The 26,658-nt window shown below is 42.1% G+C and overlaps 1 protein-coding gene across 1 annotated transcript; it reads right to left on the reverse strand.

Moving 5' to 3' along the window:
- Positions 1-1,844: 1,844 nt before the first annotated feature.
- LOC134195262 (uncharacterized) lies at positions 1,845-23,329 on the reverse strand. Its single transcript, XM_062664269.1, has 29 exons — positions 23,129-23,329; positions 21,125-21,239; positions 20,967-21,049; positions 16,925-17,544; positions 16,421-16,614; positions 15,361-16,360; positions 7,641-14,349; positions 7,445-7,578; positions 7,253-7,393; positions 6,680-6,754; positions 6,464-6,616; positions 6,300-6,407; positions 5,907-6,238; positions 5,260-5,345; positions 5,108-5,203; positions 4,906-5,048; positions 4,002-4,050; positions 3,765-3,934; positions 3,627-3,701; positions 3,454-3,551; positions 3,244-3,387; positions 3,098-3,178; positions 2,942-3,040; positions 2,773-2,867; positions 2,636-2,703; positions 2,504-2,575; positions 2,255-2,440; positions 2,092-2,141; positions 1,845-2,028 (listed from the first exon to the last, which is right to left on the reverse strand). Exons 2-28 carry the CDS (start codon positions 21,127-21,129, stop codon positions 2,118-2,120), a joined length of 11,040 nt encoding a protein of 3,679 aa, XP_062520253.1. The 5' UTR covers positions 21,130-21,239; positions 23,129-23,329; the 3' UTR covers positions 1,845-2,028; positions 2,092-2,117.
- Between the last annotated feature and the right edge of the window lie 3,329 nt (positions 23,330-26,658).

Here is a 26,658-nt window from a genome sequence, read left to right on the forward strand (position 1 = left end):
AAATTCTATTTATCTCACCGCTGGCTACAGATATAATTCCTGCCTCACAGATATAGAATATTTTACGGCACGTCTCTACGTACAATGTATTGCCTGTATTACGACCTCAAGCAATCAACAAATCTAGTCACCTCATGCGAGAAATTAGACACTCGCGTGACGTCAATACGTTACAGTAGCAGTCACGTTTACATACATCCAGCTTGGAATCACTGTTCTAGAGTATGTGGTACTCTCGACTCTGTGGAGCAGCAGTGGATGAGTAAGAAACTAGTAAATTATTAACACTTTGCCAGATCATTGTAACGACTGAGCGATAACGTCATTATGATAATGAAAGAACCGACCAATCACTGCGTTGTAAGACTAACGAATCATTGCGTTTTAAATAGCCCGTTGACAGCCATTAACAGCATATTGCTTATTCAATATTAGCAGAACTATTAAGCGTGCTGGTAATAAAGACAGCAAAAGCGACCTTTTCATCAAACTACGTCCAGGGGAAAGACATAGAAGTCTACTTTAGTAATAGTCAGTGCGTATAAATTGGAAACGTGCTGAGTATATTTTAAAATATTCCAGGAGGACCCGCCTCCACTCACAAGCGAATTACTCTGCAACGGCTCACCGAACCTCCACGAAAATTAAGCTGACCTCGGACCGGTATGCACGGAGCATGTCATTTATTACCGGTAACGTCAAAAACGACAAGATATTTTTGTTTAGGATATCTGGGTATTTAGAAAGACGCCTACCTTTGGTTTTCCGAGTACACTTGCCGAGTACCTACCACATTCGATACGCCTGTTTCCTGCAACGGCAGCAACGTCTTCAAAGTGAAAACATCCAATGGGACTGTTGAAATCGCTCCGAGAAGACTCACTGAAGAGATGTGTGACTGCATTTGCACTGAATCCAACCTACACGTTTCCTGCACCGAGCGCTAAACTGGGAGTGTGAACACATCACAAACAGAGAGCAAACAGTGCACTAAATCATGCCTGCCTGCATGTCAAGCTACTGCATGTATCCTATGGGTGAGTAAGAAACTGCATGTGACTTTCAAGTTTCTGTTGCTCAGATATAGATCTCTGAGCGGGAAAGTCGCTGCAAATTTCTGGGAATATGACACTCGGTTAAGTTTTCATTTGTCTTCAACAGGATATTAACAAATTAGCATATTCCAGTTTACTCGAACACACATGCCCACACCAGTCATTTGAACTGAATTCTCACAAGGAGTGTGTCGATTTCTACGAAAAAAATTGCACATGACGTGTCTACACACGCTCAAACTGAGTCTTTCATCATAACACTACAGTACTCTGCCCGTACGAAGGACGGGTCATGTATCTAGTTACTAATAAATTTCAATAAATATATTAGTTAATTAAAAAATTTGTATTACCAGTATTAGGAATTGAATGAGCAGACCCACGCCTTTAATGGGTATAAAATCTAAAAGCTCTAATTGCCTAATCGCATGCGCAAGTATCGATTTCTACGACTTCGAATTCAAAGCAACCAAACTGGTAATTTTATTTTAGCCGGTGCAATACATTTGACTGTAACATGCACGAATTCATGGACAATGTGTCGTCTGCCAAAAAAAGGAAATTCAAAAATTATGCTTTTCTGATCGCCACATTATTAAGAATCTGTCTGTCACTATATAGTTCTTTTGCTGTTCACCTTTCACGGCAAAATTCGAACAAAGACTGTGATTAGTATATATTACCTATCCACAGAATTGTAGTACTATGTGACTTAAACCTTTCAAACCCTTTTTTACTGGCGCGATATCAATTTTTCGAAAATCAGAGAAGGAGAGAATTTTAGCTCAACTGAACTATTTCTTGTTTCATCGGTCTCGAACGGTCCACTACATTCAAGTGTATAATGTACAATATGCAAGCCATTAGACAGCTACTGCTAATGCAGATAGACACGCTCACAAAAGCTAAATAACAACTTTCCCTCACGACTTGCAAACTGTTCAAGCGTAGCAATTCTCTGAACAATTCGTATCTACAGAAACATGGAATCAATATAACATCGAACCCTACACTAAAACAAATAATGTACGCTTACTACAAGCAAAACTTGAAGTTCAGACGTCATTGACATGTTGAAAGCGAACTCTGCAACAATAATTACTTTATATATAATATATTTATATATATAATACTACAGCAATTTCTATATTCTAGCTCTGCATGGCGCTATTTTAAAGTTTAAAGTTATTTGTAGTTACCTTAATCCATTGCGTTCCATACAGCGTCCCGTGAATGTCGTTAGCGGTCTGATCATAAAGTCTATCTCCTGTTCCCGTGTCCATGGGATAGTGAGCTTGGGGATAGGTAGGTAATTGATGAAACTTTGTCAGAAGAGAACCGGTCTGAATTGCTGATTCGTTAAGAGCGACTGCCCACACACGCAACTAATGATATGAAGACAACGTTTATCAACTTTAATAGCACTGATGCCGTGTACAAGAATATACCTGATCCATTTCTCCTTCGAAAAAGTTACTTCTGTAATCACTTTTTCCAATGTACACTGTCCCATAGTTTTTCTAGTTTGCATAAAAATTAGTTAATTAATCAGATAAATTATCAAATGATAAATGTCGTACTTCAAGTGACGACACTAGACTAGTACTATCAACGGGATTACCATTGTGGTACAAAGTTAATTCACCATCTATTGAAAACCGATAATTCGAGATTGAGTACTACACTGCATAACAAATGACCAATGGCTGACAGACACCTTCAGCATTGTAAGTCATCGCAATATGTTGCCATTGGAGAACTTTGAAGCTTTTGTAATCAACCGTCCGTCCGTGCAATTTCCCCTTCAGAACTCTGCATAACGAAAATATGGTAATTTTTCAATTATATTCCACCAGAACCGATGGCACACAGTTACAGCATCTGACCCTTTGTCGATCCACAAGCACATGACATCATCTCGAATACACATCACTGGAAGAGGCCCGTCTCCTTTCGGGACTTTAACCCAAACACTCACAGTAAAGCTAGTTATACAGAATAAAATGAAAACATCAAACGTAACGGCGCGCGAACGACATCACCTCAGATCAATCTGCAGTCGCGACCATCTTTCTAGTTCGATGAAGTCGTCGACACCATCAAAGAGGAGCGCATAATCCAACCTGAGTGCAAAAAAGTGGGTTATAAGAGCAGAACATGATGGTATTCATTATAAACCGTCACGAACTGAGATGTGCAAGTATGTTGTAAATCAGACCAGACGACATTTGCCTGAGAGAGGCTATACAGACCGAGACGACCACAAGAAAACTCTCTGTCGAATACGTTTCCACTGCTGACCACCAGAGTTGCTCCTCGATAGAACGCCACACTTACAAAAAATCACACGTTTTTGTTGTCGGCACACAACTTTGAAAAACTAACTAAGTATTTGTACTTGATTAGTCCCGTTTCTGGTCTGTGTTTGAGTTTCCACCTATACTTGACCCGATGCTCCCAAGGAATTTTAGAAGAATCGTGCCATAAGAGATGTGCCTGTCACGTGACGAGCAATCATTAATTGAATCTTGAAATTAGCTAAGCAGGTGATGTAAGCAGTGCAAGTCATACTTCACTTTGTGTGGTACCCGTTTTCCATAACGCCTTCTCCAATTTCATTCCATGTCCAGTTTGAGACAAAATTTTCTACAAACACGTTGCACGTTCATGAGGCTAAGTAAAATATACGGAACATAGATTTTGTGTTGCCTTGATTGCTAGACCTGCAAGGCCACCATCTTGATCTTCTCGCCTCCACGATGCCGCGTAAAAGCGTCCCCTGCTTTGATACGCAAACACAAACCCAACGTCGTCGTTGTCGTCGTCGGTATTAACAACGACCGTTCCTTCGTAGTCAACAGCGCCAAAGCTGTCGGGTCCTGAAGCGAAAGAGAGAGAAAGAGAAATATAGTACAAGACGACTGCAATGCTTGCACCCTTGCTGACCTACAACTGCAACGGCACTATTGTTTGTGATTTGCTTGATTTTCTTGCCCTGTTAAAAGCAAAATTTGAGGCACAGTCAAACACGGTGCCACACTGAAGTACGGCTGCATAGTTTGTCAGACATGCAGTCTTGTGGCTATGGCTAACACAAAAACAAGCTGCTAGACAGAAGTTTATGTTGTGTCTGCAGTTAGTCTTAGTCGACATTATATATATTTACTTATATACCGCAGGTATAACATTCTTGAAATAAAATAGATAATATTGTATAGCATATCAGAGGAATTTGTGCTTGGGACAATGAAAGCTGATGCCCTATTTCCGCAAATATTACTCCATGCTCAAATTGAGCGCCATTCTCAATTAATGCCCTACCGTGACACTAATATATAATGCCCCATGTCGAACTAGTGTCCCAACAGGGTACGTATTTGCGTATGAATGTATACACTGATAGAACCAATCACTGACAATAATGATTTAACGCATGCAACAGACCAAGAGATGTTGTCAGTGTGGTGTGATCATATGCAAATGAACAAAACACCAGAGTCTGTGTTTCTGTAACAATAATGCCCCATGCTCGAATTACACTAACGCTTGAACAATGCCGCACGTTTCAGGACGACCAAAAAGCGTCCAATGTTTCAGAACGATAAAACATAGTGCCCCGTAGGGCAATATTCTCTTCAATTGCTGTATCTACCGTTGAGTTGTCTAATTACAGACTGGCTGAGTAGCAAATAGTTATAACTAGAGTAGCTCACAAGACACAAGCAATAAAAAGAAAGCAACAAAATTGTCAAACTGGGTGACTGCCACCATTGGACGATATCCAAGAGTGACAATTAGAGCGGTTTGACAATATAGAGATAGAATCACGCACAAACCGTGAAAAGCATACCTCATTCATTATGATAAATTTGAAAGATGGATTTATATTGTTGAGTTCAACAATCTGAAATTTTCTAAAATCAGTGTCGGTCATCTTTCCATTCTGAGGACAAGAACAATGTAAATCTTGACAAGCATCTCCCTTCCCGTTACCTGAAAACGACCATTGTGACTCTTAAATAGTACTAATTATGCATACCACATGCTCTCACCATCAGAATCAATTTGTTGAGGGTTTGGAAGAACGGGACAGTTATCACTGACATCTGTGATGCCGTCGTCGTCCTTGTCGTCGTCACAAACATTACCTTCGTGACAAAACCTTATATAATAGCCCATTTTTATCACACACGCCCACGCTTACCGATGCCGTCGCCGTCATCGTCTGCTTGATCAGCATTCGCAATATCATCGCAGTTATCGACATCATTAGAAATACCATCTCTGTCTCTTTAAGGTGGAATATAAATATAAATATGTATTGCATAATTTACATAAATATAAAAATTTAAATATATTTTAAAACAAAAACTCACAAAACAAGCTAGAAGGCTAATAAAGCACTCTATCTAAAGTAAAATATTAATTTCTATGTATTATGTATTCCAGTAAATGCGATTTGCATTTAAGCCAAATCTAAATTGATAAAAAATTTTCATGATAATTTATATCAAATATTAATTTAACATACTTTATATAATTTATTCTACCGGATATATCGCTTTTGTGTAAGCCAAATCATATATATATATATATATATATATATATAATTCATGTAAGGTATTAATTTATTGATTTTTATATTTATCAAAATTTTATGTATTTTATGTATTTTATTGACTGTAATCTGCGTTTAAGCCAAATTTAAAGTTATATACATTTTATAGTAATTTACATAAAATATAATAAATTTATTCAAAAATAATAAATTTTAATGTAATACGTTCCACCTTAATTAAATGATTTCGTTTCTATCGATTTCAATAATACACGACTACAAAGAGTCCTCACTTGTCTCTGTCCCTGTCGCATGCATCTCCAACATTATCCATATCGGAGTCAGTTTGTTTCGAATTCGCTTTGTTCGGACAGTTATCACATTCGTCGCCCAGCCCGTCACCGTCTCGATCGCTTTGGCTCGGGTTCGCAACGTAGAGACAGTTGTCTTGCGCATTATCTGTGCCGTCGCCGTCGAAGTCGGACGAGCAAGCGTCGCCTTCGTCGTCGTTGTTCGCATCGGACTGATTAGTGTTAGCGATGTTAGGACAGTTGTCGCAAGCGTCGCCGACGCCGTCGCCGTCGGCGTCTTCTTGTCCAGCATTTGATGTTGTAGGACAGTTGTCCTACATCAAGAAATTAGAATTACAAAATGTGTAGATGGCATTGCCTTACAATGATACTTACCTCCATGCAGAAGTTGTCAACACATCCGTACATGGCGTTGTCTGCGAACCCATCCAGGTCAGAATCCAAAGAACAAAGCACTCCATTACCAACGTATCCAGGCTTGCACTAGACATAGAAGATATATAATTTCGTTTGACAAACAATGCTACTAACCTACCAACCTTGCATTCGAACCGTCCGGATCCAGTAGATTCGCACGTCGCAAATTGCGCGTGACAATTGTCAAGACGCAAGAAACAATAATCCAGATAGACACAACCGGTCTGCCCCGTTCCGTCAAATCCTGTAGGACAAGGTCCACATTCGAAAGAGCCCTAAAAATCAACTCTATCGGGTTAAAGAGGTTATGAAACGACCGAAAACGAGTCTACACGTACCACCGTATTGGTACAATTCGTTAGAGGATCGCAGCCACCGTTGTCTTTCTCGCACTCATCGATATCTTCACAAACCTAAAACAAGAGAGCCATGTTTGCTCAAACAGACAAACTGACAAAAACTAGTTCTCTTGAATTGAACGCCACCATCAAATGTAGAATACGACCAAGCGTCGTTTAAAATTCCAGCAATCACGAAATATGTACCGCTCTTGAATAAACGCCTCACTTCATCTAGATGGTTTTCAACTGGATCACGCCTCATTTTGCTTTCATTGCTTAATAATCTTTACGTGTACCTGTATTAATTAATGTATTCAGTCGAATTAATTGAGGAGAGACCTTTCCTGGATGACCTTAAATTTTCCAATTAGCTGTCTTACAGTATATATATATATATATATATATATATATATATATATATATATATATATGACGTCTCAGATACCCAATAATGAAGGCCGGGCTGAAACAAACACCGCCCTCGTTTAAACGCCGCAACTGGGAGTGATAGCACAAACAGATGCCCTGGCGCTTATTACAAAATTACGGTTACGATGCGTTTTCACTAACCTGCCTACTTGTTGTGTTGTAATTGAATCCGCTGACGGTCACGTTATTGTCCAAATATCCGGACGGACATTCAGAGCAGACATAACCACCCATCGTGTTGATACACTGAACGAGGTCCGAACACAAGTGATCGTCTTCACACTAACAAACAAATGTCACCGATCCTATGGTCGTCATTGGTAAAATACATACCTCGTTGATGTCGTGGCATTCTCTACCGTCGCCTTCATACCCTGTGGGACATTTTACACACGTATATGGTGGAAAGACAGTAAGACCGCTTGTACAGTTCAATCCCGAAAAGCACGGCTTGCTCTCACAAGGATCTGAGAACACAACATAAATTTTTGTATTAAATGGCTACTAAATTGGATGCAAAGCTACTGACCGTCCAAGCATTCCGGAACGATTGTGTCAACAAATTTCTGGTCTCGTTTCTGACATTCCGTGCGATAGGAATTAATAACCGAACACGTTAACAGTCTCTTCCCGTGATGCAAACAACCACTTTCCACGCATTTCTCGTAAGCCGTCCGAGGAGGATTAAACGAATGACAGTCAGCGAACGGGCCGCTTGCATCCCTAATGACGTCACAAAATTCCTCTATTTTCTTCCTATTTTCCACGTTTTGCTCGCAGTAGGGAATCACAAACGAATCCTGGCACGTGTCTTCGGGTTTCAGGATTAGTCTGTCGTTACCAAGCAAAGTCCAGACAGACCCAAACGTATTGTAGTCCGAGATAGAAATCGAAGGTATAGAATGAAGTACGTGACTACTGTTCAGAAAACGTCCATCGGACAACTTCAGATCGTCGTTGGAGTTTCCGTTAGAGTTACCACACAGACCACATGCCTTACTGTTAAACGACATCGGGATGGTGACAGCGATTTTATAGTCTCCAAATAGAGATATCTTCACTTCGGAATCGTCCAATAAGATCTCCACTCTCTCTTCTATTCCATCAGAAAATACAAGCACTCGAGAGCCACCACTCCCCACAATAGTTGACGGAGAAGAAAAGTGTCTGTCGTTCACGTATACTAAAATTTTTAGTGGAGATACAATTGCTTTGATCAAGCCTAAGTCTTTTGTACGAACAGCTATGCTTCTTGTCCACACAAAGTGGAAAATATCGGGTGCGGGAGCATAATTTTCAACGTGAATGTCGAACAGACCTCCAGTGCAATCACGTGCCAGGACATACTCGCATGAACCCTGGAATTGATGAACCAGGCCGTCAAACGTTACGTATCGTTGTTTCTCTGCGATCAACGCGGAACACTGGCTGCTGAATACGGCGCATTCGCGGTCGTCACGACGACAAGACGTGCCGTCACCGCCACACACGCCGCAGTTGTCGACGACCGACTTGTATGACGTCACATTCGCCCTCTGGCACTGTTTCTCATATGTCACTGCAGACTGACATCCACACTCACTGCCACTGCGATTTTGTCCACAATGAAAGTAGTCAGAAACGCAAGCATAAAACTTTTCATTTGGATCGATCAACGGATGACAAGTAGAATACATGCCAACTTTCTGACGTATGAAACTGCAATATTTCTCAGCATTTTGCCTTAGCTGCGGGTTGTCCTCATAAGGTGATTTCACCGGTTCATCCTTGCATGCATTGCCGTCGTCTGCCAAGAGAGCTTCGTGTGGAGGCACAACCCAGCTGCTACCAAAATTGAAGTAAGCTGCGAGACTTTGGTCGGACTCCGAATAGTATTTGTTGCTAGGATGAACAACGGTACCGTTTCTCAACGTAAGATCATTCGTGCAGGTATGGTCCAACAGCCCACATAAGCCACATGTCTTGTTCATGTACGTTTCTGCAACAGTAACTCGTACTGTTTGATGCCCATCCCAAAGTACGACCACAGAAGAACCAGATAATTGTACGCGCGTCATTCCTGCTGTCTTAGAAATCCACGTACCGTCCTCTGTCCAATCGGGAAAATCCGTCAGATTGCTGCCATTGTAGATGACAACACCTCTAGGAAGCAGTAATAGAGACTCGAGTGTCGGGGTGGTGATGGCCACAGATCTTGTCCAAGTTTCTTCGTCGTTTTCTCGATACTCATTACGAACGTGGATGGAAAAGGTTGCACTAGAAGAGCAATCTGCTGCTAACACATACTCGCATTTGCCTCTGAAGTGATGAAAAGCTCCGTCGAACGTGTTGTAACGCGATTGTGTTGAGGTGACACAAGTAGATCCGTTAGTAACACAGCTGTCGTTGCCTTCGCATACGTCACATAGATCTACCACTGTGCCAATATGGACATCATTCAATTCAAGATTTCTACATTGTCCTTCGTAAGCTTTTATTGCAGGGCATGCGCAGCTTCTGCTGCCGTCACAGCCACAGACGTCATTAATACAAGACAAGTATGCCTTGTATGGATTAATGTGACGATGGCAACTTCCATAGGGTTGCCCACTTTTTAAAATGAGATGGCAATATCGTTCAGCTGCCTGTTTGATGGACTCTTGGCATGTTACAAGCATTTGCGTTGATGGAATAGGACGAGTGGTAAGTAGTTCTGTTGATGAAATAATATCTTTCAAACTGTCTTGAGTACTGGCAGTCGGTTTAATAGAGTCCGTCAAACGTTCTTGAATAGTTACAGTTAGTTCTTCCGATGGAGTAAAGTCTGCAAAAGGTCCTTGAGTAGCTGCAGTTAATTCTTCGGATGGAGTAGAGTCTGCAAGAAGTCCTTGAATACTTGCAGTTTGCATAGTAGGTTCGTTAGAGTTTGTCAAAAGTTGTTCAGCACTTGCAGTAATCTTTGCTGATAGAGAAGAGTCTGTGGAGAGTCCTTGAATAGTTGCACTCTGCTTAGTAGAAGATGAAGTAGAGTCTGTCACACGTTCTTGAATACTTGCAGTTACTCTTTCTGATAGAGTAGAGTCTGTTTGAATACTTGGAGTCTGTTCAGTAGATGACGAAGTAGAGTCTGTCACACGTTCTTGAATACTTGCAGTTACTCTTTCTGATAGAGTAGAGTCTGTTTGAATACTTGGAGTCTGTTCAGTAGATGACGAAGTAGAGTCTGTCACACGTTCTTGAATACTTGCAGTTACTCTTTCTGATAGAGTAGAGTCTGTTTGAATACTTGGAGTCTGTTCAGTAGATGACGAAGTAGAGTCTGTCACACGTTCTTGAATACTTGCAGTTACTCTTTCTGATAGAGTAGAGTCTGTTTGAATACTTGGAGTCTGTTCAGTAGATGACGAAGTAGAGTCTGTCACACGTTCTTGAATACTTGCAGTTACTCTTTCTGATAGAGTAGAGTCTGTTTGAATACTTGGAGTCTGTTCAGTAGATGACGAAGTAGAGTCTGTCACACGTTCTTGAATACTTGCAGTTACTCTTTCTGATAGAGTAGAGTCTGTTTGAATACTTGGAGTCTGTTTAGTAGATGACGAAGTAGACTCTGTCACACGTTCTTGAACACTTGCACTTCCTTTTTCTGAAAACGTAGGGTGTGTTTGAATACTTGGAGTCTGTTCAGTTGATGGTGGATTAGAGTCTGTCAAACGTTCTTGAACACTTGCAGTTATCGTTTCTGATAGAGTAGAGTCTGTGAAACTTCCTTGGATAGTTGCAGTCCGTTTAGATGATAAAGTAGAATCTTTCAAATTTTCCTGAGTAGTCTGCGTTTCTGCGGCAGTAGGTTCTGGATAAGGTTCCGAAGAAAGATGACTTGTTTTTGATGCAATAGAACCTTGAAATTTGCTATTCTTTGTACCAGAGACTGTCGAATTTTCTGAATAACCGTCAGAACCATCGGAATCGTAAGGAACAAGCATCCTGCTGCTCTGCGCCGCAGCCCAGACCAATGGAAACGTTTCAAAAACTTTTGATTGCTTATCGGACAAAGAATCATTCAATTGAGTCGGATAAACATCTCTATTTGAAGCAAATTTTACGTCGTTCTCAAGATCATCGTCATAATTTCCACACAGACCACACGTTTGGTTCTTATATTTCGGCGGTACAACTACATACACAGTATTGGCCAGCCCGTCCCAGATAACCTGCAGACCAGAGCTTCCCACCTCGACTTTCATCAACATCCCAGCCATATCTTTTCGTACAACCGTACCGTGAAAGATATGAGGGAACTTAGTAACGATACGTCCATTCACTTGCACAGTACAATTCTTCCACACCTTGACGATGGGTCCAGCTGTTATACGAATTGCTACAGACTTGGTGGGCGTCTGCGTATCAGATCGATTTCCATTCGTCAAGTGAACAGAAAAGTCGTCGTTTTCGCAATCCTGCACGAACACATACTCAGCGTCGCTTTTAAAGTCATAGACGGCGCCGTCGAGTGTTGAGTAGTGATGATCTATCGAGGCCGCACACGTTGAACTATCGGGAGCGCACGTACTCCCGTCTCCATAGCACACGCCACATTCATCAACCAAAGGATCAAAGTCTCTCACACCAAATGAACGACAAGAATCCTCAAACGTTTTCAATGCAGCACAGTAGCATGATGCACCGCCAGTCTTAAGGCATAAACTTGTATCATAAATACATAGCTCTTGCTGATACCTAACATCCATGGCAGTGCGACAACGTTTGTACCGCGTCTGGTTCATAATATCAGCGCACATTTCCATGACTTTAGCTCGAAGATTAGCATCCATGCCTTGAGTGTTTGTAGAAACCAATTTGTCCACCGAGCACGTTGCGTTATCAGGAAGCAGCAGTCTGTTCACACTCGGAACAATCCAGTCCTGTCCAAAATCGTAGTACTCGGATACAAAAACAGGTTCAGGAACTATATCAGTAGATTGATGTGGAGCGAGTACCGTGCCGTTCCTGAGCTGTAAGTCGTTTGTTGCGTTACCGTCATAATTGCCACACAGTCCGCACAGACGTTGCTTGTAAAGCTCGGGCGCGACGACTTTAGCTTCATTCTTTCCGTTTAAAAATATTTTAACTCGAGAACTCGCCAACGTCACTGACATCCATTTTCCTGCTTCATCATTTACTTGATCGATCACTGTTCCATCCACACCAATCACATATGGATACTTGTCCTTCTCTATCTCAACATTATTAACAAGTGTCTGCATACTCTCCAATAGGATAATGGTCGCCACTCCGGGTACTTTGATCGCTAGAGACTTTATAGATTTCACGGACCCGCTACGTTCATAATCTCCTATGTGAATAGATATTGTAAAGTCATGATGTATGCAGTCCTTAGTAAGAACGTACTCGCAGTTTGCCTCAAACTGGTAACGCGCGTTATCAAACGTTTGATAATGGAGGCCGCCGTGTATTGAACAGGTGGGCTCGTCTCGACACGACATCCCGTTCCCATTACAAACCCCGCAATGATCCACGACAGTTGCAAGACCGGTGACGACGCCACTCTGACGACATTTCGCTTCGTATTCTTTGATAGCATCGCAACCACAACCGACGTCGCCATGACAACGGCAGACGTCAAAAACGCACGATTTTATAGCAGCACGAGAGTCTAAGATCGAATGGCAAGGTGAGTAAATTTCCGACGTTATTACCTCACAATATTGACGCGCTTTCGCTTCATTATCGTTGCTGCATTTTGGGAGTGTCTTAATCGTGTGATTGCTTTGATATTTTGGGTCAAGCATCAACCTATCGATACCGTCGACCGCCCAGCTGATACCAAAGTTATGGATGGTACGCTGTGAAGAGACCGAATGAGAAACAAAGGGATAGCCGACTTTCACAACCGTGCCGTTTTTAAGTGTGAGATCGTTACCTGGTTTGAAGTCATAGACACCACATAGCCCGCACGTTCTGCCGGCGTATCCAACAGGGACCGTCACAGCAATCCTGCGACTCCCATCAAACGTCACAGTTGCGCCACTTGATGCTATACGCACCTCAACATGCTGAGCAGTCCTCCTCAGAACTGTGCCGTCTCCTGGTAGACGGTGTGGGAAAGAGTCCACCCGACGTGAGTTCACGGTTGCCTCTCCATTATCATACAGACGGACTACGCCGCTATCTTTGATCAATATTGCCACAGTTTTTGTCTGGGTGGTTCCTCCCCCACCACTGGCTCCGTTCTCCACGTGGACCGTGAAGTCCTGGTTCAGACAGTCTTGAGCAAGTATGTATTCGTACTGGCCTTGGAAATAGTAAGAAACGTTATCAAACGTCGTGTAATATCCGTCGCCCCAAGTTGAACAAGTGACTCCGCCTTCGCACGTGCTTCCATCTCCAAAACATACTCCGCATTGGTCGACGACGGAACCAATTGATGTAGCACCCAGTCTTCGACACAAACTCTCGTAGCTTTGAATTACTCCGCAAGAGTTGTTAGTGTCTCCCCTACTTTTGTCGATATCGAATGCGCATGCTTGAAAGCTCTCTTCGGGGTCACGGTACGAATGGCAGTCCGCGTAAACACCTTTGGGATCTTTAAGGAAAGAACAATATCTTTGGGCTACCAGAGATGGAATTGCTGTTGGTACTGACGTTGTTCCAGGCGTTGCTTCCAGTTTCTCACTAAAACTGTTAAGAGGTTCCTCGGTGGTACCCACACATTGATAGGAATCATCAAGCAATATGCGTTCCCCGGATAATGCCGTCCAACTGATACCAAACAAGTGGTCCGCTTTCCTCGATATTTGAGTCGGAGGTGTGAGATGATTTGTACGGAACACGACACCGTCCCTACCCACTAAATCATCAGTAGAGTCACCGTTGTACCGACCGCACAGCCCGCACGTCTTGTTAAAGAACTGAGGTGGAACGGCGACTTGCACCAAGTGGGAACCGTCCCAGGATACGACGACTTCCGCATTGGCTAAGTATATACGAATTCGTCTGCCTACTCTTGTAATTCGCGATCCATCAGCCGGTAGTCTGTACGGATATCCAGAAACGGTACGACCGTTGACAGTTGCATTTAGGTCATGTTCGATAACAACAGTGGTCGCATTTGCGATGCGAATGGCAACGGCATCGGGGTACTTGTTGTTAGAGCTCACGCTATGCTTACTCCTCATGATGTTGACTTGGAATTGGCTTGATTCCGAACAGTCCTTGGCCAATACGTATTCACAGCTACCCTATATATGAAGAAGAGTTAGGTAATATATTAGATCAACTAATGACAGTGCTTTGAACATGTAGTTGCAGAGTAATGTATTGTAATCTTTTTGTCCGTAGTGCAAAGTATGAACGAGCAATAAGTAAACTAACACACTCAAGATATACTCATTTGAGAGCTCAAACGACATCGCTGCTGTCAACATGTCATTCTCCGGTTTTATACAATTACACATCTATGACTGTACAGCATAAGGCCACTATCAGGTTTCACGGTCCTGATATCAACGGCTCTATACACTCAACCATCCACTCTCCGATTTCACAGAACTTGATGATCTATAACTTTATTATAATGTAACACGATTACTATTGCCCTCGGACTCCAGTGAGAACCCAAGTTTCTCTAACTACATTAAGATTCAATCAAAGGTGCTTTCGGAATAAGTAACCAGATTTATTGATACATCCACATCCTATCAGCGGGCACTTTTGATCGCTTTTGACGGTTTTTACATTAGAACACGTGACAAGACGTCTGGAACGCGTGCTTTATTTATTCAAGCATCATTCCTAGTCTTGAAGCCGCGGAGATGCACGAAAAAGGGCTGGACGACCTTCTATAGAACCGCAGCTCCTACCTATTCCAAAGCTGCAAGCTAGAGCACAGCCTCAAGTACAAAATGTAGATTGTACTTTGTCCAAAGAACGCTCAAGGACCGACTGACTGCACAGAGAGACCGTTAAGACCTACTTTCCCGTATATAGGAAAACATTACGTATATAATAATCTAGTGCAACTTGGCTGGAGTACATCTTCTTTAGCTTTTCCATTACATTCGCTTTACAGCATCGTTTAATCTTTCGCAAACGGCATGTATCATAAGAACTGATCTAACTTTGCGCAGAGTCTAAAGCAAAGCCTAAGCAATCCGCGCTTGCGGGCAGGGTTAACTAGCATGCGTATAATCGTGACCGTGTTCCTTTAACAGGTTCACTTAACAGACAAAAAGTAAATATACGCTGATTACCTCGAAGTGATGACTTGCTCCGTCGAACGTCACATAGTGTCCGCTGCCGGTAGCGTGACAAGTCGCTCCGACCGCCGTACACGTCGAACCGTCGCCGAAGCAAACTCCGCACTCGTCCACGACCGTGCCCATCTGAGTCACCCGTCCTTCGATCCGGCAAAGGTCTTCATACGCTCGCACCAACTGACAAGCTATGGTCGTGTTACCATTGAAGGCACACACGCTCGACACGCAAAACTCGTAATGTTGAGAAGAATTTATCGCTCCGTGGCAGTTCGAGTAAGGGCCCGAACTGTTCTTGATAAAGTTGCAGTAAGCTTCGGCAAGTACTCGAAGCTTTGAATTTTTCTCACAAGAATGAGGTGGAGCGTTGTCGGAATGAATGCACACCATCTCTGGTGACATCAGCAAACGGTCACTGCCTTCGACTGTCCAACTACTGCCAAACCGATTAATTCCCGTAGGATTTAGAGATTCCATTCCTTCATTGTGGTTTAACAAATCAGTCGACGCGTTTCCCGTGTAGGTACCGCATAGTCCACGCGTGCGACTCATGTAAGTCCCTGTCACTGTGACCCTCACGACGCTTAATCTATTCCACGTGATCTCGACATCGCGTCTCTGCAGTTGAACGTGGAGGACTCTGTCCCGCCTAAAGATCGAGTAGGCACCCGAAAGGCTCGTGTATGGAAAAACCGTGATAATTTTGCCATCGATTTGAATCTCAGAGCCTCGATATAGATGAATTGATTCTCCGCCTGCGATCTTGATGAGGACGGCTTTAATGCACGTTGCGGCACCGTTACCGCAAGGCTCGTTGTGCACACGAATTTCGAAATCTCCGTCTCTGTCCTTTGCCAGCACGTACTCGCATTTGCCTTCGAACGCATAAGCGAGACCGTCAAACGTTCTGAAGTGATTGCCTCCTGCTGCTTGGCAAGAGGCGAGTTTTTGGGTGCACACGCATGTTCCTCCTTGACACTCGCAACCGGGTTCACATCTGTAATGATATTCAAGTCTAACAAATCTGCCATTAATTCTGGTTAATGTTATGAAATACCCGGGATTGCAGACTGTCGAGCATTCGATGGTTGAGGTTTTCATGGTCATCATCTTGTTGTGAATGGATAGGGCGTCTGCTCCCGTTATTTCTCCTCGAAAGATTCCTACACTCGCCATATTTCCGTTGAACAGGAAGTTGGGCTGCTCTGCATAAGCGTCAGAATATCGAGTGCCGATAACTAAAGTGCCCGCCTAAGTAAAGAAACCAACAAGATTACAAATTTGAAATAAATGTGTGTGTTCTGTGTGCGTATGTAATATGTGAGTGCCTGCGTGCGTGCATGTTTCTGTACTTGTGTGTGTGTGTGTGTGTGTGTGTGTGTGTGTGTGTGTGTGTGTGTGTGTGTGTGTGTGTGTTTGTGTGTGTGTGTGTGTGTGTGTGTGTGTGTGTGTGTGTGTGTGTGTGTGTGTGTGGTGTGTGTGTGTGTGCGTGTGCACTTTACCATGCAAGCAACCATTCACTTATAAACAATCATATTCCTACTTTGAGATTACCGATTACCTTGGTATGAATAGGAAGAAATCCTTCAGCACCGATTGTTTTCCACCCAATACTTCGCCCATCGATGTAGACTTCCATATTCACTCTCAAATGACGGAAATCTTTGTTAAACACTCCCAGCACAGAGTGCCACTGATCGTCATCGAACAAGCCGGCACTCCTCCCAAACGAAGCGCCATAGTTAGTTGGCGTATAATTCGATGAAAGCGAATGCAAGTAATCTAAACGAACTTCTTTCTCATCCAAATGCGAACCAATGTGCAAGTCATACTCGATCGGAAAGTTCGAGTCTTTGTCGACGGCAGTTTTCATAATCAGCGTGCCTAGATCTCCGTTCTGCTGTCGCACAAAGGCAAATAAAGCAAAGCTGCCGTTCTGAAGATTAGGATAGTGAGATGGTTTCACAGTGAAATGAGTCGAGTGTCCATCAAAATTTACACTCTGTTGAGGAGAATTACTAGCGTCGTCTTGGTGTGCCGTGCAAGTCACTGTCTCTTCAACTGCTTCTTGTGTAAGCAGGTTAACGAAATCATAAGGGCAGAACAACGCGTTCGAATTGCTGCAATCATCCTCAACTTCGTGATTAGAATCTTCCTTAGACTCGTATACGAATATAACACCTATTAGAATAAAGCGTTCTCTCTGTGATATGCGGTATCTTCATACGTTAATTACAAGCAAGAGTGTCTAGTGAGACAGTCGAGATACGGTGGTAAACTAGCTAAATCACCTGGTACAGTAAAACGGATATCGACCTAGAAGTAAATAAATGCTATACAAAGGCAGGGTTGGTTTCGATAGAGAGAAAAAAAGAACATCCCGACAGCAATAGTTAGCAAATTGACTAATTATGAGTAGTTAATTAATGAAATAATATAATAATTAACAATAGCTAATAGACATAGTTACCATGGAAGCGAATTGGATATGGTAGATGGTATTATTTTACGTGTAGGTTGAGTGATTATGTGTCTACGTGTTAATTTATGTTGTTTGCCTGAGCCTGTGTTTTATGTTGCCCCTATAAAGGAACTATACCAGATGTGATGCAATCAAAATATGCCGTGCTCAACCAGATCAGTCTGCTTTGTAAAGTCTATTACAAGTACCGGAAGCAAACCCTGCTTCAGAAGTACTTAGACCATCACGGCTGTCTAGAAAGAAGACATGACTTTACGAAGGATCCAAGTAGATCCCAGAATCACTGTTTTCTGTAAGTGCTGCAGGTTGTGATGACCTGGAATAATGTCCAGCCACCGTGCAATACCTGCGTGCACTGTGCCCAAAGCTCCCAAGACCACCGAACCACCATTGTTTGACAACGCCACATGCGGCTTATCTCCACTCGCAAGTCACTGTGCTTCGCCAACTTCTCCCTATGTTTCTTGCCAATGTTGCCATCAGCAGGACAGCTGATATCAATAAGAAGACAGGTGCTTGTCTTCTTATTTCTGAGACAGATGTCTGGACGATTTGCTTTGATCTTCCTGGCAGTGGGGATGGTGGTATCCCACATCATAGTAATGTCATCCGTCTCCACGAGCCTATCACGATGATGCCGGTATCATCTGCTCTCCTCTGGAACCCCAAAATGACGACAAACATCCCAGTGAATGATGGAGGCCACCTGATTGTGTCGATCAGTGTAGTCCGTCGGTGCCAAAGCACTACAGCCTGCCACAATGTGGTCGACTGTTTGCAGGCATACACTGCACATGCGGCAAGTAGGACTGATATCACGATGTAGAATCTTGCGCTCATAATACCGAGTCCGAAGAGCTTGGTCTTGAGCAGCAACAACCAGTCCCTCAGTTGCAGCAGGTAGATTCGCTGCCTTCAGCCATCCGTAGGTCTCTTTCATGTCCACAGGCAGTTGCTCAGTGAGACGGCGATACTGCCCGTGCATAGGCTTCCCGCTCCAGGATCGCACACAAAGAGAACTGCAACACGTACGGTAAAGCCTCACATCTGTTTCAGGCGCTTGCTCGAGGCCACCTTCAACCGAGATGGATGCATTCCTATGTAAGTTCTGCGACTTGTCGTTCGAAGCAAGACTCCTCTGCAGCTGTGAAGGAAAGCGACCAGCCATGCGCTTGATAGTGTGTGAAGATTTTTCGGAGTCACACTCCCGTATCATCTGCATGAAAGGATCAGAACTGTCAGCAAGGTAACAGTTCAGCCTCACAATACAAGATTGATATGTCGACTCAATCTGTTGTAACCGCCTTCCCCCATCACTGCAAGGACAGTACAGTCGGTCAACGTCTGCAGCAGGATGGTGGACACCGTGCATGGAGAGGAGCTTTCTGGTCCGACGATCGAGCCGCTGCAGGTCCGTGCACCCCCACCCTCACACTTACTCCCCCCCCCCCCCCAATGAATGACGCCAAAACCGTAAGTGAGAACCGGTAGTGTAAACCCATTGATGGCTAGAATCTTGTTCCGACCATACAACTCAGTCCGGAGAACCACCTTCACTCTGCGCAAGTACTCACGACGGAGTCTCTCCCGCATCATACTGTGCTGAATGTATTATATTATATAATATTATATTATATTATATTATATTATATTATATTATGCTATATTATATTATATTATATTATTTATATTATATTATACTATGTTATATTATATTATAATATAGTACATTACACAATATTACATTATATTATATTATATTATATTATATTATATTATATTATTTTATGTAATATTACATTATATTATAGTGCATTATACCATTATATTATATTAAATTATATTATATTGCATTACATTACATTACATTACATTACCTTACAATGTGGAAAATAGAGAATTATTTTGGCTTAGACAGCCTGAGCCTGGGCAGGGCATACTCTTCTATGGTGTTATATGTCTAATTAAGTGCCTCCTCTACTGCAGCCATTTTGCATGTAATTTTTGATAACCAACTTTGAAGGCAGAAATGGCGTTAAAGGCAGCTGAGGTTTTCTCTGGATGAAGCATGCTAGTATAGGCACTTTAGTTCATCAAATTGACAGTTACACCTTTGGAAAGACCATCACGTGCTAAGAGAAACGGTTTACACTATCATATACGCACATGAATGGAGGTTTGAGCAAACACGTCCAAAAAAGGTGCATTATTTGGTCACGTTTCGTGGGACATTGTTCTATGTCTTACCATTATCTTCGACACTGCCTTAATTTACCTGACCTTACCTCACCTTACCTTATCTATTACATTATATTATATTAAAATTACATTAAAATATTATAAGAAAGGCATAAGGGGAAGAACAGTGCGGGCATAGGGGAGCACTGTTTCACATGTGATTGAGAAATCATTACTAACTCGGCTAACAACAAAAGCTGACAAAAGCTGTGACCTCCCTGCTGACATACAAGAATGAGGAACGTAGAAACTGGTAACACTGACGTTCATATTGGTTTTACGTCTGCGCGCAAGTGTCGTTTTGCACTGTATTTTCTATTTATTGAGGCTCCTCGTTCTTCCACTTGTAGCTCGTTTTCATAATGACCTATTTATATAGTTACAAGAGGCTGCTGATTGGGAAGCATGACTCAAGTGGCCTGCGTGGTTCCTACACCTATGTGCTCAATTAGTATTACATTTAGCCTTCTACGCAGTATGTACGTACCACGCCTTCTTAGGTTAATTTCTGCGACCTCAACCAAATCTAGGTTCCTACGCACGCCTATGATAGGGATAAATTCTCGGACATGATAAAACCGTGTAACGTGCATGGCTGTGCTGATGACGTTAGCTTACAACTCTAATGACACTAGCGATGTATCAACATGGCGAAACTACGTGTCACGCGTGGACAAATCATTACGTCGAGGTGCCAATTGCTTGCCAACCGACCACACGTACACAAGGTCAACACACGGTCATAAAAGCACGCCCACTGTATACTCAACCTAACCTTACAGCAAAAATTTAATCCTCTAACTTAAAACTCACCTCTCTAACTATCACAGTTGCCTACTATGTAAGATATCAAATTGTACGTATTCAGTGATGTCTTTCTTACCTGTTGCGGCGAGAATGATGATAACGAGTAGAGCTGCATTCCGATAGTAGTCACTCAGAGTACCCTTACCCAAGGCGAAAAATCTATTTAATTCCAACGAAGATTAAGTTAAGCAACACAGCTGAACACCACCGTTTATCACAGCAATATCTGATTACCCCATTTCAAAGCAATATTGCACTGTTGCAGTCAGGAAATTTTGCGTACAACGCGAGATGTAGCAAAAACCACAGACGAGTCAGTTGAGGTCTGAACAAGTGTAGAGTTGCAAACCTGCAAACAAACGTAGCCGAAAAAATATAGTAAAACCGCAGTTATTTTAATGGGTACAACTTATTCTAAACTAATACAGTCAAAAATAAAATTCACAAAATCTCCAATTGGAAAATCAAAAACTCTACTCTACTCTGTCTCTAAATCTGTACGATTGTACCCTCTGTTCAATAGTACAGTATATTAACATTGCCTGCAGTTTAACACACATTTGTTACAACAAAAATCATTACGATATAAATAATTAATTTCTATAACTATTATCTAGTAATTGAATAATATATACCTTGATTTAATTAATTAGTATTAAACTGCTCTGGAATATTACATGAGCAAGTTTCCAGATAAATTATAGAACGCCCTGGAGTGGCCTCTTTTCAAGATTTGTGAAAATCTGGCAGAAAGTATTGTCAACATAAACCGGTTTGCTGCATCAGTCAAGTCACTGTCTACTACTATGCATTTGAACAACCAAAGTGTCTGACAATACAAGTTGGTGTCACCTTCTAAGAAGGACTTGCACCTCCTACAGATGCTTCTTACATTATTACAGGAGCCAGCATAATGACTCTTTGCTATATGTACTGTAGTATTAGATACTCAGAAACCTGCTGCTATTGCCAAGTTGCATGGGTATGCCTACACGTTGAAGTACAATCGGCGGATAGTAACCATAGCCACACCCCTTCAATTATCACTACACTAAGACGTCGAAATGCGTAGTGTTATTGAGTGATACGCGTTGATTAGCGGCAACGTGCCAAGCAGCACGAAGATTGTAGACTGATGTCGAACTAATATTGAACAACATTGGCAGACCGTACGTTTGACATTAGAAAGACTGTGATTAGGACGCATGAACAATACAACCATATGAATTTGAGAGCAACAAAATAGGAAAATGCAGGCTTCTAACATTAATTAACGGAAATTCACCCTATCAACGTAATAAAAGTAAGAGCCAAGTGTGCGTCTACAGCACACATCCTGCATCTGAATTCTTCACTAAGTTTTGTGTCTAAGACTCGGTAGTTCAAAAATAGTTGCAACTCCAACAACACGGCCTCAGTCCAGTTAGGCTTAAAGAATGATAGAATGCCTGTTAATTTGTTTTCTTGTTTACATATGTTTTCGAGACAGTCACTCCACAGTAGTATAACAGATCGTTGCTGCATTACTCAAGTTGACATGTACTCCAAACAGAGCAACCAGAAAAGACAAAACTACTAAATACTTTTTCAATGACTAAATATTGGAGGCATATGTACAGAAATGCTGCTGTTGTGACTCCGTTTGTATACCGAATATTGTGCACGTGCACGACGCCTTTCATTACGATCAGATCATTTGCACCCTTTTCTATACCTACTTGATGCTCACTCTTCCAAGGGAAAGATCGAGGCAGCAGAAGTCAGTGATATTAGAGGTACAACGGTCATTGCAGGACAGAATCCCAACTACCAATTCCATGACACAAATCGTGCTAAACAGAGTGACTTAACACTAGGCTAGCAGCGTATACAGTCTCTTATGCATTCTGCAAGATTTCCATGTTCACGCACGTTTTGGAAGCATTTCGGGCATGCAGCCAATGCAGGACACTGTCTGGAGACTAGATAGAACAGGTGCCTGTATGTGTACCGCGGCGCCTACGGGTAACTAGAACAACAGCTTTGTTTGTTATACATACAGATCGCATTCAAGCTCTATCGATGCATGGTCTCCAAATTACGTTATGCACCATGCGGTAATCGATAACATGATCGCGGAATTTACCAAAAACCGGAAGAAACGATATTCTAGTCGAGAAAGATTCTATCTCAACGGCAAAGCAGAGTACACGAAAAACATTGGAAGCAACAAGTTTCTCAAAGTATGAAAAGATTTACCTGAATCCACTATCCGGTAGCTGCTTCAGGCTTTCCGCTGTGCTGATGTATAACAGCTGAGGTGAGGTATAGTAGCGCGAACCCGTTGAGAAACAATTGATCACAGATACCAGCAGACAGGCACACGGTCGATCAACGATTGTCCTAAAGGCTGTTCCGTTTGCTCCTTGAACTTCACCCAGCGGCAAGCTTCAAGGTCTTATCCAGAGTTTCAGTCTAATTGAATGGAGTGACACCCGGATGTTTGACCTAACGATCTGTTTATGATGAGATATGGAGTCACACAATGCGTAAACGTTTTGACGCCTCGCTCATGAGACTCTACAACAGAAACGGTTGAGATAGACAGAAAAATCCGTGCGGAAAGTTCCGCTTGAACACAGAAAATGATTTGCGTGCTGCCATGTTAGCAATATGGCCTCGCAAAACGTCGTTTCCTTCCAAAAGAGCGTCGTTAAGACAGGCTATAGTTAATGATGCATTGTGCCCGCACATATACATCGAATGCATGCGTGCCTTTTGCATGTTTGAGCTCAGACTAGTTGCAACAATTTCTAGCCACTATGTTGCCAACTAAACGTGTTCATAGTGCTAAAAGCCTGAGAGGGAGTCGTCTTGTCTGACGTAAAGCTGTTATCACACTTTCGCCTGGAGAGACGACAAGCCAGCCGCCACTATTTCGGAGCTTCACGAGACGTGAAGCAGTCTGTATAGTACACAATATAACAGAATGTGGCTATAATGTAGCATTTTTTGCTTGGGCACAATCAGGTTATCCCAGTTAGACATGTTACACTCTGACATCCAATGAATAGCATCCGTTGTATCTGTTCTACACTTCCTTCCCATTGCTGTTACACACATGTGTACTTTTTGCGCTAATATGCGTCCTTTTAGCAAAAAGAACTAGACGTTATCATCATATTACATTGCAGAAAAACTATACGTTTGTTTTGGTTTGTGTTTCAATTAGCAAAGAAACTTGAGTATCTACGTGTACAAACACTGAAAGAAATATAGGAATACCGCAAAGTTTAACACACACACACACACACACACACACACACACACACACACACACACACACACACACACACACACACACACACACACACACACACACACACACACACACACACACACACTCACACACACACACGCACGCACACACACACACACACACACACACACACACACAATAGCTGGTTCAACTCAATCCATTCTCACACTGTTACAGTCGTCATTCATTTCCAAACCAAAGGCAGTTCTAGATCCAATTATGCACAAATTTGATGAATGCAGACTCTAATTGTCCAGTTAGCAAGAATATACTATAAGCTTGCCATAAATCATGTACTGTATTAATTAAGTTCTAATGTAAATTAACAACAAGATGTGGATAGACAAAAGACAAAAAACCTACTGCTATGTCTTAGTTTTAAGTTTCTGTGTAAGTATATCAGTGAGACACTCGAACTGTAATATCTTCCTTAACGCAAGCAAACATTATAGGGGAGTGTGGACCAAAACCGTGTCCCTATACCCAAGCACAGTGAAAACACAACAGGTGAGATAAGAGTGAGCAATATCCATTCATCAGCAGAATAGAGATGAAATCTTGGGCATTTGATTAATATATCTTGCCTATTTGATTTGGCATCGCCCAAATTTGATTTGACAGACAACAAACTTGGTTGGACAATTACGTTGCAAAATTGATTTGACGTATGACAATTTTGGATCGGACACAGTGCAAATTTCATTTCATATATTACAACCTTGATCTGACATACTACACATTTGATCTAACGTCTTGTGAATTTTATGAGACCATAAACTACTTTGATTTGACAAAATACAAATTTGATATGACACAAGTGACAATTTTGGTCAGTAAATAGCGTAGTATCGCCTCGAGCTCCTGCAGTTAGGAGGTGCGTCTATTATTGATTCTGCTGAGTGTAAGTAGTGCTTTCTTACCCTACCTACGGTGTCCACAAGTCTGTATCTGAAGTATGCTATAAGTTGTACTTATCTTTTAAAAATTGCAGCAGTTTGCACGATGGTATTTCCTCAATGAATTAACAAAGCCCTGCTGTTATCTTTATTATGTTTTTGATGGACTGCAGGTTGCGTTCTAGTACATTCAATAGCGTTGAGCATGTCAGAAAACATTATAGTATTAACCTTTGTTGGTATAAGCAAACGATATGATTATCTACGATTTTGGGCTTCAATATTGTGTGTGACAATGCTCTGTACTAAAATTAAGTGTTACAATTTTTAGCTTTATGATTGCAGGTTCTGTTAATTAGTAGGAAATTTATACAGTTTATGCATAAAGTTATTAGACATAATTGGCATTCTCAGCAGCGTCAAGAGATTGCAAGCATCAATCCCCTCTTTCCCTATTACACCCTTGATCTGCAACAATAGCGAATGCAACATCTACAATAAACAACAAAAACCAAAAACAAAACAACAACAAAACAGCACCATAATAGGCCAGTAATTTTGCGTCGATCATGGTAGTCATTTTCATGCACGAAGTTTAGAAACATCTACGATATTAGAAGAAAGACTGACAACCGAAAACAATTGCCACAAGACAGTTAAATTACGAGTAGTCTTCACAACATAGATTGCGTTCATAGCATTACTGATTAGAACAGCAGTCACCCCAAACAAACTCCCAGCAATTGCACAAACGTCCACACATTCCCAGGTATTCTGCAACGTCCAGCCATAGAAAGGAAGGATGCATGCAATAAGTTTTTCCACTGATTCCAAATCACCGAGAGAGCTCGCGTCACTTTGTGGCGGATATCTTGATTAGCAAGTCCTTCTAGTACATGCAGCGCTAGCCGTTTTCATTTCCTCGTTGTCTAAGACGTCATGACAGCTTCTTCTCATTTGGTATTCTGCCTTGGCTGCTGTTGTAGATTCAGATGGATTTATTGCAAAAGTTCAGCCATTATTCTTCCCGTAGACAACGCACGTCTCTCGGTTTGGGCATAGTGAGTGATATTCGTATATACCGCTTAGATACTCATGAAGGAGAATGGTCGTTCAATCTGAACGATAGTTTGGCAGCCATCCAGAAGACGTAGGGTCGAAATGACTTTCGGAATTATGGTAAGATATACGTGCTTTCTCATTACTTTCTTGTTGTTGAATACACAGACGTGAAGTAGCTTTCCATTGGTCGGTTAGAATCTAACTCCCGGATGAACGATTTCGCCTGCAGCACCGGTTACAGGAGTCCCATTCATGCTGCTGCGTCCATAAAATACGTCACGGTACCTGTTTCTGCTTCTGCTAGAATCACCGACTCCAGCACCAATCGTCTATTTAGTAAGCAGAAGAGACCGCAATGCTAACAGAAGGATCGTCATGCTTTGAACACGTTGTGGAAAGGTAAAGACTGAAGATCTAGCCCTTTTAGAAAGGCTTTATGAGGGAGGAGCTTACTTAATTCTTACAAGTTAGAGGGTTTTATGAGGGAGAACTTTACTTAATTCTTATGACAG

The sequence above is a fragment of the Corticium candelabrum genome, chromosome 19, assembly GCF_963422355.1.
Source record: "Corticium candelabrum chromosome 19, ooCorCand1.1, whole genome shotgun sequence".
Taxonomy (NCBI): Eukaryota; Metazoa; Porifera; class Homoscleromorpha; order Homosclerophorida; family Plakinidae; genus Corticium; species Corticium candelabrum.

Coding starts and splice junctions, on each gene's coding strand:
- LOC134195262 (XM_062664269.1), bottom strand. Junction 5,204..5,259: donor CGATGACGGCGACGGCATCG/GTAAGCGTGGGC, acceptor TTTGTCACGAAG/GTAATGTTTGTGACGACGAC. Junction 2,868..2,941: donor TGCTTGTGGATCGACAAAGG/GTCAGATGCTGT, acceptor TTCGTTATGCAG/AGTTCTGAAGGGGAAATTGC.